Raw genomic sequence first — 14,349 nt, 5'->3', positions numbered from 1 at the left:
GACATATTTAAACATACCAAAGACCTGACCCTCTAACTTAACCTTGAAAGGTAAGCTTGGTCACGTTTTTCGGAAGGAATGATTTCTACCACTTTCCTGATTTAAAAATAGAGATTGAGGTCGATTAATATAAAACTCTCAGTGTTGATATTAAATAGGAATTCAAACACAGATTCGCAGACTTTAGAAGTAATTCTCTTCGAAAGTATACGATTGAACTTCCAGGAAAATATTCTTCTAAACCATTAGAAACTGCTTGATAAATATTTTATGCAAAATATATTTGAGAAAGAGCATTGTCCAAAATGAACTCCACGGAAAATAAATTTCGATGTTCTCACACCGATGAACATTTTCAAATTTTTTTGGCAATCACTTTCAGCAAATTTAAACCAAATTCTCAGCTGTTCCAAATAAATGTGTTTCTATGGCGTTGACTAAGTATAATCCTGTCACTAGTACAGTGAACCAAGCAAATCACCACAAAATTTTAAAGACCTTCATGTATTAGTTTAAAATTCTGACAGAAGCTCAAAAATGATGCAAATAACAAACCTGATTTGGTGCCAATGTATGTTTCTACCCTAGCGGTGAATGCCACCCTTACTCGGGGATGGAGATTTAAAATTTCAAAATAACGATAGAGAATTGAATGAATTTTATGAAGAAAATGAGGAATGAATTTTTTTATTTAACTAAATAATTTCTGAGTTATTCGCGATTGAAAATTAAAAAAAACACGTTTTTCAACATTTTTTCATGAAAAACTCGGAAATTACGTATTTTCTGGAAAAAATTATTTCAAAATTGAAGCATATCAAGAAAACAAAGAAATTAGTGAGTTCAAATCGAATTTTTTAAATAATATTTGGCAATTTATGAGTCACTGAAAGCAAATTTTTTCTTTTTTGTAAATTTATACAGAGGTTTGAACTCAAATAACGGAAAAATGATCAATTTTTCATGAAAAATTGTAATAACCATTTTCGAAGTACTTTTACAGTCCTTCAAAATGAGCTTTTATAAAACCGTCTAGCATGAAAATTAAGTGAGTTATGATGAAAATAAGTTAAGTAACTCGAATTTGGAAAAAAAAATGTCGGTAAATTTGACACCATGTGCTGCAAAATTAAAATTAATCGTCGACCATGTGAATTTATCTTTGTTCAAGCCCTAACAGCACGTTCCAAAAGTTTGAATGGCTTGGAACACGTATATTTTGAAAAAAGTTGTTTAATGTGAAATTTTTTTTTTGTAACTAAAATTTAGCTTTCATTTTACTGAACATTTTGCTTTTTTTTAAACTCACGTAGCTTGAAAATTAAACGAGATATAAGCGTTTAAAGTATTGATTTCAATGCTGAGGGAAAGTCTTTTTTACACTTTAACATCAAAATTCTCTGAAGAAAAGGGCATAGAAGGATTGCAACTCTCATGGTTTTGTAGCTTATGAAATTCCCTACAAAATGATGTATGGATGAATGCAAAAAGCAAAAGTGCAGCCGAGTTATTATTAAAAAACCGAACACATTTTCCTAGAGATAATACTGGAAAATCACGAAACGTCTAAATTTTGATCTTTTTGGAGTATTTATTCTTTTATACATGCTGTGTCCCCTTTGTATTTATATATCTGGATTCCCACATGTGATAAGGGGTAGTTTTTAAGGGTTGAATTGAATTAAAAACTTATGCATCAGGTTTGTTATATTTAAATTATATATTTTTTTCTTCTCAAAATCGAAAATAAAATAATTTCATACCTTCAGCCGTTTTTTAAGTAACTGTATTAGGGTAGTTTTTAAGGGTAGTTACACATAAAAAATATTACTCACATTGTAAAAAAACAACAATCATTTTACATGTTGAGCCCTATAACTACTTCCATTTAGTAATTTGCAATTTTTCCATTCTGAGGAGTGGTTTTTGGTGGTTGCATTATTAAAAATATTGAGAGTCAGATTTCTTATACTTGAAGAAAAAAAATTCTCCTATTACGATCCAAAATAAAAAAAATTTCATGTTTTTACCACATTTTTTAAATAATCTTTGTATGAGGGGTTGTTTTTAAGGGTAGGTGACGTGTAAAATATCAAAATATTAAAGTCATGATACAAAACAATCAAAATTTATTATATTTGAACATAACTTTAATCCATTACTTTTCAATATATTGGAGTAAGGGGTTATTTTCACTCCTTAAAAATAAAAAGCATGGCTGTACTATACAGCAAATACTTCAGATTGGAAGATGGTGGTAGCCAATTATCTCGGAATCATTCGTGTACCTGGTGGCTCCTTTATTCAGTATTGCGAGCCTCAAGTCCCCATCCATTAGTAATGTATACTTACTTATTATTAATAGTTGGAGCGCTCATCAAAATTGGTGGACACTTATAGCCTTTTAACAGCTTTTCGCCTATACGCCGTTTACATTACTCCAAACTCTTTGCGTATTATTACACTATAATGACATTATTGTATTAATTTTAGAAAAAGATAACACATTGGATCTAGGAAAATCGAACGCGTACAAAATCGAGGGTCTTCGATTGCAAAAACTCACCTGGAATAAGGGTAAATTAAAGGCAAAAATCATCTGGAATCCCTCCAGAGAATATGCTAAATATAGTGTGACATGGTGGGCTACACCATGTGATGGACGAATGAATGCCTTCAAACATTTAAAAGTAGCCGCAATGACAAAGGCAAGTACAGAATCTTGATTTTCTTTAGTTAATCTAAGTATCAAATAAATACACATTGAAATGGATGGAAAAAGTTGTCTATGGTAAAATCCTTCTTTTGCAATCAGAAATATTGGCAGCAGCTTTTAAATTAGAACTGTAATCATAACTTTTTTCCTATGGTTCCACGACTCTCTCACAGTTATGTATTGCCCTCCAAATACTATTTATTATTTAATAATTCATTCATAAACCTAGTATTTCTGTCCGTACTAGGGTATATCTTTATAATGATTTAAATACTTAAATTGTTTATAATAGTTGAAAGAAATTTTTTTCACGACAAAAATATTCATATTAGTATTTGGCAAGTTCGAATACACAAAGATAAAGAACTGAAATTTTTCGAAAAACTTCCTTAAACCATGTACTATTACGAACAAGTTCGCGAAATGGGCCCGTAGGCCGGCCCTGTCCAGCTACAATGGAATTTTAAAATTTGGTGAACGCGCATATTGCGGGATTCTTTTGATATTTGAGTGTAAACAATTTTTTATAGCAAGCGGTATATTTTCAAGGAATGGCTAGTTATTCATTTGTTTTGTTTCTTTTTGTTCTAAATCTAGAAATTTATTTATATAGGCATTTAAGTACATAATGTAGAGTAGAAGTTTAGTTTTAAATAAATACTCGTAATAAAAAAGTTGAATTAGTATAAAGTAATCGCAGAAATTATTTATGTGATATCTATAAGTGAATTATTATAAATAGTGTATAGTATGTTAATAAATTAAGAACGTAAGAGTCAATGTTTATTAATTCATCCCACGAATAAAAAGAGTGTATACGAAAAACGTTACAGTACTTTCATTTTGTATATGTAGTGATGGATGATTAAAAACTTTGTCACTAAAATTTTTTATTTCGGTAATTATTTAGAGTAAGGGTACAAATAGTGAATTTAAGGCGGGGAAGAGATTATTTTAGACATTACATGGTACAACTTACATATGATAAATCAATGAAACCTAACCTAACCAAGGTGGTAATTATTTAGAATTGGTTAGGTTAGGTTAGGTTTCATTGATTTATTATATGTTAGTCGTTCCATGTAATGTCTAAAATAATGGAAATAATATGTCTTCCCCGCCTTAAATTTACTATTTGTACCCTCAGAAACAACCCCAAAGCGTGAAAAATTTTTTGGAACGATTTTTGCCTAGAGCCCCAATTCTAAATAATCACCTTCATTTGTCGAAGTCATAATACCTACCATAAAAAAAAATTCCACAATTTTCCACTCGGCCGGAAAATGTTTCGGACATTTCGGACATCCTTTACGACTTTACAAAATAGTTGATGAACATGCCATTGAATTTTCATAAAGAAATATCGAAGTTTTCTGTTAAAATTCAATTTTGACAATTTATTTTTTTTCAGGATACTTATTTTGATCTCATCGATCTTCAATTCAATTGTCGGTACAAAGTGAGCGTCAAAATTGTATCGCCAGATGAAGCTAAATCTAAACACAACACTTTTGTAACCTTTACTACACCGAAATGCAGCGAATTTAAAGAAAACCATAAAAAAGTTAGATGTACATAAATGTCAGTTACGACTTTGTTGTTAAATAATGTTAAATGTGATAATTTGTTTATGTACCTATACATAATACTTTAAGAGACGTGTTACTTATCTTTTAAATAAATAATATTACATCAAAGACTTTCTTTTACTCAACCACCCCAAAGCGATTTATTAAATAATTTAACCATATTTATTTCGGAATATGTCCATTTCTGCCATCTATGTACCGACCCCTTCACTAATGCTCGTATATTTTCAATAACTTAAACCCCCAATGTCTAGATGTCGCTACAGCGTAGATCATTTCTAATACATATAACTTCATAGAGGTGGGAGTACGTAATAACGACTCCTTGTACTTTTTTGGGATAAGTCAAATTACATTGTTATTTTAAAAAATATAAGAAAATTCTTTATGTGTATCCTATGTATATAATTTCGCATAATCTATGAATATGGTTGTCATCGAAATATTTTGAGTGAATATCCAACAAAAACATTTTGCATTGCAGTGGCGTGCCCAGAATTTTGCACTGGGATCAAGACATAAGTCCAATCAAACTCCAAGGGGTCTGAGGAGGGTTTGTAATACTCTCCACTACAATACTAATATCTATTGAAATTTAAAAAAATGTAATGATTATACCACTTTTTATATGATAGTATCTGACATTACAAAATATTTTAATAATATCTTGCAAGATATAAATTATTTGATTTTTTTATATGTATTATATATTTTGATTCTAGGGGGTCCGGTGCCGTACCCCCCCTAGGGGTACGCACCTGTCGATTCAAGTTTCCCATAAACTGAAAGTGTTTCCTGTATAGTGAAAAAAATGATGTTTATACGAAAATTGAGATCATTAAGAAACATCACTGGCTACCTATTAAGACTATTTTTGTTATAAGTGGTTAATATAATTGTTTTTTGTTTGATAAAACACTGCTTTAGTTTTCTTCATACTGGGTGGTTTCTATGTTTTTCATTATCGTATTGTCGAAGACTTACAAGCGAAGCGCGGGGTTTGTTTAGTGTATATAAATTTTATCTATGGCATTTGTCGACCATGCATAGTACAGCTTTTAGATAAAATTAGAAGCTTTTCATCATTTGAAATATTATATTTATATGAAACGCATGTATTTTTGCCCAAAAGATCTTGTGTTTCTGTTCTTATATTTCTGTATTTTATAAGTATTTATAATTTTATTATTTACAAACGTTAGGGATAAAAATATAAAATATATCTGTAAATTTCATAAAATCCCTGCCCACCTCTAAATCGATATGATCAATCAGCTGACCAATAAAAATAAAGATCTGTATCCAATTGAATCCTTTTGTTCAAAAGTAATTTTTTGTACGTTCGTTGTCATCTTAACTCGACGCGACGTTAAAGTTTGTCAGAGTTTTGAGAATCTAGTTTCTGGGATTATTTTGTGCTACATTGTTTTATTAACAAGGTATCTCTAATTATATATTATCAAATTAATTCAAAAATATCTTACCTTGCCTTCTTGTTTCATTTTAAAATATTTTTTAGGTTAAAATAAGATAGTATTTGACAGAATTCGTTTATAGAAAATGAATAAAAACGATAAGTTGAAAGTAAAATACTTCGTTCAATCTGAAAAACATTCAAATGATACTTCCTACGGGTTATGCACCCTAATGGAACATCAAAGTTTGGTAGATATAACTATATGTTGTGGTAATCACGTTTTACACGCTCATAAAGTGGTTTTAGCTGCCGGGAGCCCTCTTTTTAGGGTAAGTATTGAACATACCATTTACGATGAAGTTACAATTTTTTTTTTAATATAGACAGAATTAGAGCTGAACCCGTTTATAGAACAAGTAATGATATCTGGTTGTGAATTCACAGTCATAAGATCACTTATTGAATTTATTTACTGTGGAGAAACTTTTGTGAATGAAGAACTATTCAAATATTTTGTTGCTGCTGCTAAATTGTTTCAAATGCCACTTTTCGAAAACTTGTCTATGAATTATCAATTCTCAGGTAAAGTACATCATATGCAATAAATCTTTATTTTATATAATCATAATAGGAAAAACTAATTGTTTTGTACTTAAATAAACATTGAAGGAAACATTTTTATTCCAAAATTTTAAATTTCTATTATATATTATATTCCACTTAGTTTTTAGATTTTTCTAAAAAATTTTGTGTCAGGATGATTTAAATAGTAATTTTCTAAAAATCACAGTTTCTCAGTGATTAAATCGTCTGTTTTGATTTATTTTAAGCCCATTTGGTGTTACCAGTCAGAATACTCAAGAAAAAGTGCAATTGCATGAGTTCACTCTATTCACAGTCTTTAGGGTCATATATCGAAAGAAAAATACTTTTGTTATATAAATGATCGTTTATTGAAACAAGTATAAAATTTAAATACGTCTGTGACACAACAAGCCGTAAATTTTTGTTCTAAAATGATACATAAATCAGAATAAATATGAGGGTTTAATATTGACATGAAAAACATAAAACAATTTTTCCTTTTAATAAATAATTTCAAATTTGAATGGAATTTGTAAGTTAATTTATTTAAATTCATTTAAATGCATCAAATTTCAATTGATCCTTAACAAACAATATGGTTTACATTTTAACATATAAAACTCAACTCAAGAATCATGTCATTCTATTATACGTGTCCTCTGGAATTTTGATACTGCTGTGTACAAAATTACTTAGATTACAGTGTATCAAGGTATGACGTTTCATTGGCTTAATTACAAGGCAACTAACTTGTAGAGGCGAGGGTCTAGCCTCCTTGAAGCCATTACGGATATTAAAAGAGAGAGATTTTTGATGAAAAGGATTGCAGAAGAGGCTTTTCTAGATTGTATCACTCTAAAACGTTCCTTCTTAGTGTTTTGATACTACTAGATTTGAAAAGTATTCGGATCTAAGCAAAAACTAGCTACAGCTCGCCATTGGCTTTATTATAAAGCAACTAACTTGTAGAGGTGAGGGTCTAACCTCCTTGAAGCCATTATGGGTATTGAAAGGCAGAGATTTTCAATGAAGAGAACTGCAGAAGAGGCTTTTCTAGACTGTATCACTCTAAAAAGTTCCTTTTTAGTGTTTTGAAACAGAAATGCTATTAAATGATATACGAACAGATCTAAAACAGCATACAGAACTGGAATACCCTGAGAGCCTAGGCAGCGCACCAAGCATTTTTCAGTTTCAGTGTTCAGTTCAATCTAGAGAGGGCCCATTGAAAACAGGAGATCATCATATGATAAATAGAAGACGAGGATCTCTGGCAATTACAGCCATCTCACATTCTAGACTTTTTAAAAAAAGTGGGATTAACGGATCATCAGGAAACACCGGGTTCTTCAGTGTCGCGGCAAGAGGGAGGGACATAAGATCCTTTGAGTCGCAGTATATACCCAAAATCCATACATACAAGTTTTATGTAGTATCTAGGATGAATTTCAATATTTAGTTTGACATCATATTAGTATAACCTTCGACATATTTTGATGTACATCATTTTGTAGATAACTTCATCGTCCTACCGAAACCAGAGTTCATTTCAAAGAAACCAAAATATTCCACATATCCCTTCAATACCAATAGCCCTCCTAATAATTCAACCTTAAAACCGGGAACCTTCAACATTCTCAAACCACAAAAAGTGAAATCTAAACGAATCGAAGTCGAGCAACAAGCGTGCCTGAAGGAAGCCCTCGCCAGTAGGTTGGCAATAGCTAACCTCAAAAAAGAAATAGGAGCCGCACCGCAACCGCCAACTTTTATCATCGAAGACAGTTGCACCGAAACTACCGTAGAAAATTTTATACCGACTGCCGATACTCAAGAATACATCGAACTGAATATGAACGGACAAATCGTTTTACCGGAAAATAGAAATTTCGCAGTCGAACCTGCAACTAAATCGAATGTAATTCAGTTGATGTTGCAAAACGGCGAACAGAATTGGACGTCCGATAAGATTAAGACAATTATAGAAAATCAGGATAATTCGAATGTTGAGGTTATGTTTAGGACAAACGATGGCACTTTTGTAACAGTTACCGACGAAATGTTACAAAATTTTCAAAAAGATGGTGAGTTTTTAAATGATTAATGCAAATGTCCATTTCAGGTACTATTATTTTAAACGTACTTCTTTTTAACTAATATCTGAAATTCTCAAATGGTCTGGTTTCATATACCTGTACTATATAAAAAAAATTTTTCTTTAATTTCTTATTTCTTACACCTTTTGATGTATTAATGTTTCTAAATGTTCTTGATTTTAGGTCTCCTTCTGTTTTAAAATTAGTTTTTTTTTCAATAATTTTTTATCAATCTTTCAAAAATTATTGAAAAAAAACTAATTTTAAAACAGAAGGAGACCTAAAATCAAGAAAATTTATAAGCATTAAAAAATTTTTTATTATTTATTTGTCAAATATTTTTATTTTTGATACAAATCGAGGTATTGCCGAAAACTCGTGTTTCGAACGGTATACAGGGGAGAACAAAAAAATAGTAATTTTGATATTGGGGTATAAGCGGTAAAATTGAATTTTTTTCCTGAAATAATTCGACTTCCATTTATATCTGTATGTTACTACATAACCCATTATATGTAGAATGTTTATTTCTGTTAAATCAGCGGAGCCCATCGTACGTCCCTCGGGCCGTATTCGGCCCGCCGAGAAGGTTAATCCGACCCGCGAACGAACTGACACTAAATATGTTCTTTTTGTAAAATATCTGAAGAGTTATTGATTTTATTGATATTGGAATAAAAATTTTTTATGTACATCAATGATTTCAGAGTCGTTAAGAATTTTGTAAAAATATAGTTAAATACGAGAGAAAATTAGACAATTACAGAAAATTGAATTTAGAATATCAACTTATCGATAAATGAGGTATTAGAGGCTACCTCTGTTAAAAAAACAATATGTTATTAAATGTATCACCTTCATACTTAGGCCAAATTGTTCTTTGAACATTAATTCCTCTTATACATTCTTAAGATCTCAAGATCTGTTAGTTTTTCAGGTTCCTCTGTATCAGTTCCTGGGAGGTGGAGTGCCAGCTGTCCATCCATCTCCTAGGTGGTCGTCCGGGTTCTCTTTTTCCCCATTGGTTTCCCTTCAAGTACAATGCGTGACAGTCTACTCTTTTCCATTCTTCTTACGTGGGCGTACCAGTATCTTTTTCTTTGTGTCTCTCCCATGTTACAATGTCTTGCACCCCACATTGTTCCCTGATGTGAGTGTTCCTGATTCGATCCACTCTTGTTTTTCCCACTATAGTCCTGAGCGTTTTCATTTCGGCTACCCGAAGCATGCTTTTCGTTTTGTTGATTTCCTCTCTGGTTTCTATTTCATATGTCATGTCATACAAGTCTTATAAATCCTAACCTGTGAAGAATACGCCGTCGGTATACTGATTTAGTAACTGCAGAACGTACATTACGTTTCATGATTCGAAAGCTAGAAGATCTAAAAACTCCTCTTTCAGAAGACTGCGGCGCTGTTATATTTAAAAAATCCCATTAATTTGGAACAATGGAAAGACAACGAATTTTCCCAATTCCCAAGCAAATATCTCATAAGTCAAGAAATTAAATATATAATCACACGATTGTATTGTAAATAACCCGACCAAGCAGTGATTAATACGACAGCTACTGCCGCACAAGCTAATACATCATCAGCATCACTTCAAGAGGAATTAGAAGAAGCTCTGCGAGCGTCTAAAAGTTCTTTTGCGCATTTACCTACGAGTTTGGATAAATTAGAGGCAGTCATAACAAAATAAATGGATTTATTTGAGTGTGGAGGAACCTAGGGGAGTTTTTTTTTGCATTTTGCATATAATTGCTCAATCTTCCGTGGGAAAGGTCAATTTCAGATTCGTACATGGTAATGTGAGATCGGATCCGACCCAGTACTTTCAGATATAACTTTTTTTGAGGGTTTGATTTCAATAGTATTGCATATTATTTCTTCAAATGCATATCTTTTGAAATTGTTGAAATTCAATATTATTTATTTTTTTACAGATAATAGTTATTTATCTAACGAGTGAGTGAAGTAATACTTTTTTTCACGAGTGGGACGGTTACTTTACTCACGAGATCATACAAAAATTTTTCTACGTCCGTATATTTAAAAAACCTCGAAAAAACTTTTATCAATTTTTATGTTGACCAAAAGCGTGCAAGGGTAGAAGCATCGCGTTCGATCTGTGCTCAATTTTAAAACGATGTAGATGTTCTCCAAGACTAAGAAGTTTCGTGTCCAAAAATCTGTTGGAAAAGTTCTTGCTTCAGTTTTTTTCGACATTACTGACCACTCAAAGCTATCCAAAAGTGATTTGTTTTTGCAGGACAGCGCCCCTGCACACAAATCTCATGTTGCCACGCAAAAAATTCGTGATTTACGGTTTGAATTACCAGAACACCCCCCTTATTCACCAGATTTGGCTCCGTCCGACTATCATCTCTTTCCTCAACTGAGAAAAAGTTTAAAAGGTCGTAAATTTTCTTTCAACGAGGAGGTAATAAAACCTGTGGAGGTCTGGTTTGCAGAGCAAGAAGAAACATTTTTTTTAAAAGATCTAGAGACGTTGCAGGTTCGCTGTAATAAATGTATCCAATTTAGAGGAGAATATGTTGAGTAATAAAATATTTTGACATTGAAATTTTGTTTGGTTCTATAGTAGGCTAGGAATTTTTCAATATATACTCGTACACCCTACTTGCAGTATGTAAAAACAAAAATAAAATTTTGTTTTGCTCGATACAAGTTTCGACGAGATGTTGATAACTATTATACGATGGTGGTATCAATGAAAAATGTAAAAACTGAGAAATATAGTTTAAAAAAAATACTACAACAAATCTGACATTTTAAAGCTTGATGTGCTTTTAAAGCTCATAAAACTGGAAAGTTTAGAAAGAAAGAAAGAAAAATAATTTTTAAAATAAGCTTAAAACAACAACGAGTGAAAAAAGTGTGAGACGCTCGATGTACGAGAAATATGGAACAAAGAGTCCCACGCTTTTTTCACAATAATACTAATATTTTTCTTTCATTATTTCAAAAGCTTTTTATTTTTATGTGTTATAAAAGCGTGTTTTTTGGTTATTTTCAACTATATTCATTAATACAATTGCTATTTAAGTTTTGGCATAGAAAAATAAAAACAAATATTTATAATTCGATATGGTTTTATAGTTTATCAAAATATTCTAGGTTAAGATCACATTCGCATGCGTTTAATCAAATTGTCGAAGTATTTTTTCCATTCCGTTTGAGGTACCTTCAAAAACTGCGATTTAAACGTATCGACTGCTACTTCAGTAATTTATTTTTGATCTGCGTGAATAAGAAAAACCGGCGCTCAACGTGTTTAAATAAACCACGTGCTCTTAGTCCAAAGGAGAGTTACAAACAAAAAACCGACATACAGGTGAAGCTGATAATAAGCGTTAAAAAACGAACCGCATTGAACAAAAAGGATAAATCTGGAAAAACATTTCTTTGATGCAATGTTCATGAAATAAAAATAGAAAATAATAACATGAGAATTATGTTCTTAACAAACATTAGTGAAGATTACAAAAGTGAGGTTCCTGAACTACAGTACGCTGGTTCAGTTCTCCATTTTCATTTGTTTTGTCTTTTTTATTGAATTTTTCGAAAATAATCAAATTTTTGTTTCGGAAATGTTGATATTTATTGTTAGGACTATCATTTGAAATGTGGAAAATGAGAAAAGTCTATTCTTTGGTACATGAATGGTACAAATGGATATGTCCCTTTTTTCAAAAACTTTTTTACTCAAATATAGAAAGACGAGTATTTGCATCTGATTGTGAAAATTTATTATCATAAATGTTAAGCATTATTTGTATCTTATATCGAAACTTCAAGTTAATTTCCCAATCATTTCTAAAAATCTTTTGTTTTCCCTGTCACCACGGAAATAATTTGTTTTTGACTAATACACATTTTCAACAGGATTACAATACCAAGTAATAGACGAAGATGGTAAAATAGGTGAGATGCAGGAACTTAGACTCCTTAATAAAGATCAATCCGAACGAACCGATAAAATTGAAATAGATAGTTTATGTAACATGGACGTACTTTCGTCTTCGAAAGGTATCCTCTTTCAAAGAAACAACGACTTGGAATGTTTACAAACAGTACACGCTGCATTGATGAAACCCGAAATCGGAATACCATCTGAAATTAAACCAAAAATACCGCAAAAACCTTTCGATGGTACTAGTTTCATACAGCAACCGACGAAAACGAAAAACGAACCGGAAAAATTGTCACATACCAAATTTTCTCCGGATATATTTTTCGCCGAATCCGTCGAAGATGCTGGAGTTAATGATAAAAATCCCGTTTCGTAGTTTTCTCCATTTGTAATTGTTAATGTCGATATATTTATAAATTTTTCATAATATTTATATTATAAAATTACTCTATGGAAGTGTTGATTTGTTGATTCATGTATTAAATTATTATCGAGTCAAAATTCTTTTATTTTTCTATTAACTAATTCCTAATGAACACACTGCTTACACCACCACTCATAACACACTTTCTGGACTCGCGTTTCGATGACCAAGTTATCGTCTCCGGAGACTGAAACCTATTAACACTTTATTATTTATAAATACTTCCAGGGAGCAATGTTTTGTGATATTACAAGCTGATCAGGAAGAGATCGATGAACTTTCAAAAACTATCTGCACTATAAATAATTATTTCGCCAACTTGAAAGGTCGAATCCTCTTATGTCTTCTGGTTATGTTTGTGTTGTTTAGGAGCTGGTTTGCCCAGATGTTCACATGATGAAGCAGCCGATGTTCAAGGCTACTGGCAAATTTGGTTGTGACTTGGTTAACAGTCTCCATCTGAAGATCGCGATAGATGTCACTATTTCGACAGTCCAGGGTGCAACTATAATGTTCGTTAGTATCTTATTCTGAAATCGTTGAAAAATTTAGATGTTAGTCTTATTTGCACAACCCCAACTCCAAATAGGTCTCAATATTTGCTTGTATAGAAGCAGTTCGTTGAACGTAGATTACTTGGAACTTCGTCCTAGTATCCAATACATATTTTCGTACGTACATTTCATTTTTATATGGAATTTCTAGCGAAGTCTTATGATGAGAGTCATACTCAGATATTTTGCTATATTAGCATAATTACCTATCTTTTTTTATTCGAAAAGTTGTTGTGAATGGATTTCAACTTGATACGCCATCTCTTGGTCCAGTTGCTAATTTGGTCAATGGATTTTTGTACCTTTTCAGCAGCCTCTTCGTGGGTATCTCTCAAGGCCATAACTACCGTGTCATCAGCGAAGTTTCAGGCTTCAGTCTCTGGAGAAGTAGTTTTTTATAGAACTTCGAGTAGCAATGGAAACGACCTGCAAGATGTAACCTAACTAGGAGGCTCTCCTGGTTTGGGGGTCGTAATGACATCTGCAACTTTCCACATCATAGTAACTTGCTTCAATCTGATTGATGCGTTGATAAGATTGGTAAATTTCAGTATGTTTGTTCTGATCACCTCATAAATTAGATCAGATTTCAACATCTTCTGGTTCTGGTTCATTCCAATCTTCAGGATCTTCTCCATCATTCGATTGGAAGGTCGTCTGTAGGTGTTCTGCGAATTTGCATTTTTTTGAATATTGTTCCGAGCTTAGATTGTATCTGCATTTCTGATTGGTGGATTTTGTAATGTAGGTCTTTTCAGTCGTTTTTTAGCGTTCCAAAGTTTTAAAACGATGGATTTTTCGTTTTTCAAAAATAAGGTTTCTGATTTTTTTTGGACAATTATTTCCATTTATCCTACGGGAATTTTCCCATGCTTCTTGTTAGAGATTTTTTACGAAAACTTTAATTTCTTTAGTTAGTTGTTCATCTGTTGTTAACCCTTTTACGCAGAAAATTAATCTATTTTTTGATTTTTATAATTATGATTTTGTTATTTAGCGTCTTACAAGGTGATTTATCTAACATATGTATA

General features: G+C 31.8%; 2 protein-coding genes across 2 annotated transcripts in view; both read left to right on the top strand.

Annotated features, from left to right (window-relative positions):
* Window positions 1-4,405, top strand: part of LOC130895059 (anosmin-1) — a 45,329-nt gene extending 40,924 nt beyond the window's left edge. The window contains exons 6-7 of the mRNA XM_057802171.1: window positions 2,494-2,708; window positions 4,128-4,405. Of these exons, the coding sequence (XP_057658154.1) occupies window positions 2,494-2,708; window positions 4,128-4,295 (383 nt within the window). The 3' untranslated portion in view covers window positions 4,296-4,405. The remainder of the gene's footprint in view (window positions 1-2,493; window positions 2,709-4,127) is intronic.
* Window positions 4,406-5,618: 1,213 nt separating this feature from the next.
* On the top strand, window positions 5,619-12,841 carry LOC130895133 (uncharacterized). The gene is made up of 5 exons (XM_057802294.1): window positions 5,619-5,744; window positions 5,825-6,051; window positions 6,106-6,304; window positions 7,822-8,391; window positions 12,313-12,841. Exons 2-5 carry the CDS (start codon window positions 5,866-5,868, stop codon window positions 12,714-12,716), a joined length of 1,359 nt encoding a protein of 452 aa, XP_057658277.1. The 5' UTR covers window positions 5,619-5,744; window positions 5,825-5,865; the 3' UTR covers window positions 12,717-12,841.
* The last annotated feature ends 1,508 nt before the right edge of the window (window positions 12,842-14,349 follow it).

The sequence above is a fragment of the Diorhabda carinulata genome, chromosome 6, assembly GCF_026250575.1.
Source record: "Diorhabda carinulata isolate Delta chromosome 6, icDioCari1.1, whole genome shotgun sequence".
In the NCBI taxonomy this organism is placed as follows: Eukaryota; Metazoa; Arthropoda; class Insecta; order Coleoptera; family Chrysomelidae; genus Diorhabda; species Diorhabda carinulata.
The sequence above is the reverse complement of the archived record's forward strand: the minus strand, read 5'-3'. Positions and strand labels throughout refer to the sequence as shown.

Bases quoted from the DNA above. Each gene is read 5' to 3' on its own strand.
- LOC130895133 (XM_057802294.1), top strand. From the start codon at position 5,866: ATGAATAAAAACGATAAGTTGAAAGTAAAATACTTCGTTCAATCTGAA. The intron at 6,052-6,105 runs GTAAGTATTGAA...TTTTTAATATAG, and splicing joins CCGGGAGCCCTCTTTTTAGG to ACAGAATTAGAGCTGAACCC. The intron at 6,305-7,821 runs GTAAAGTACATC...ATCATTTTGTAG, and splicing joins TATGAATTATCAATTCTCAG to ATAACTTCATCGTCCTACCG.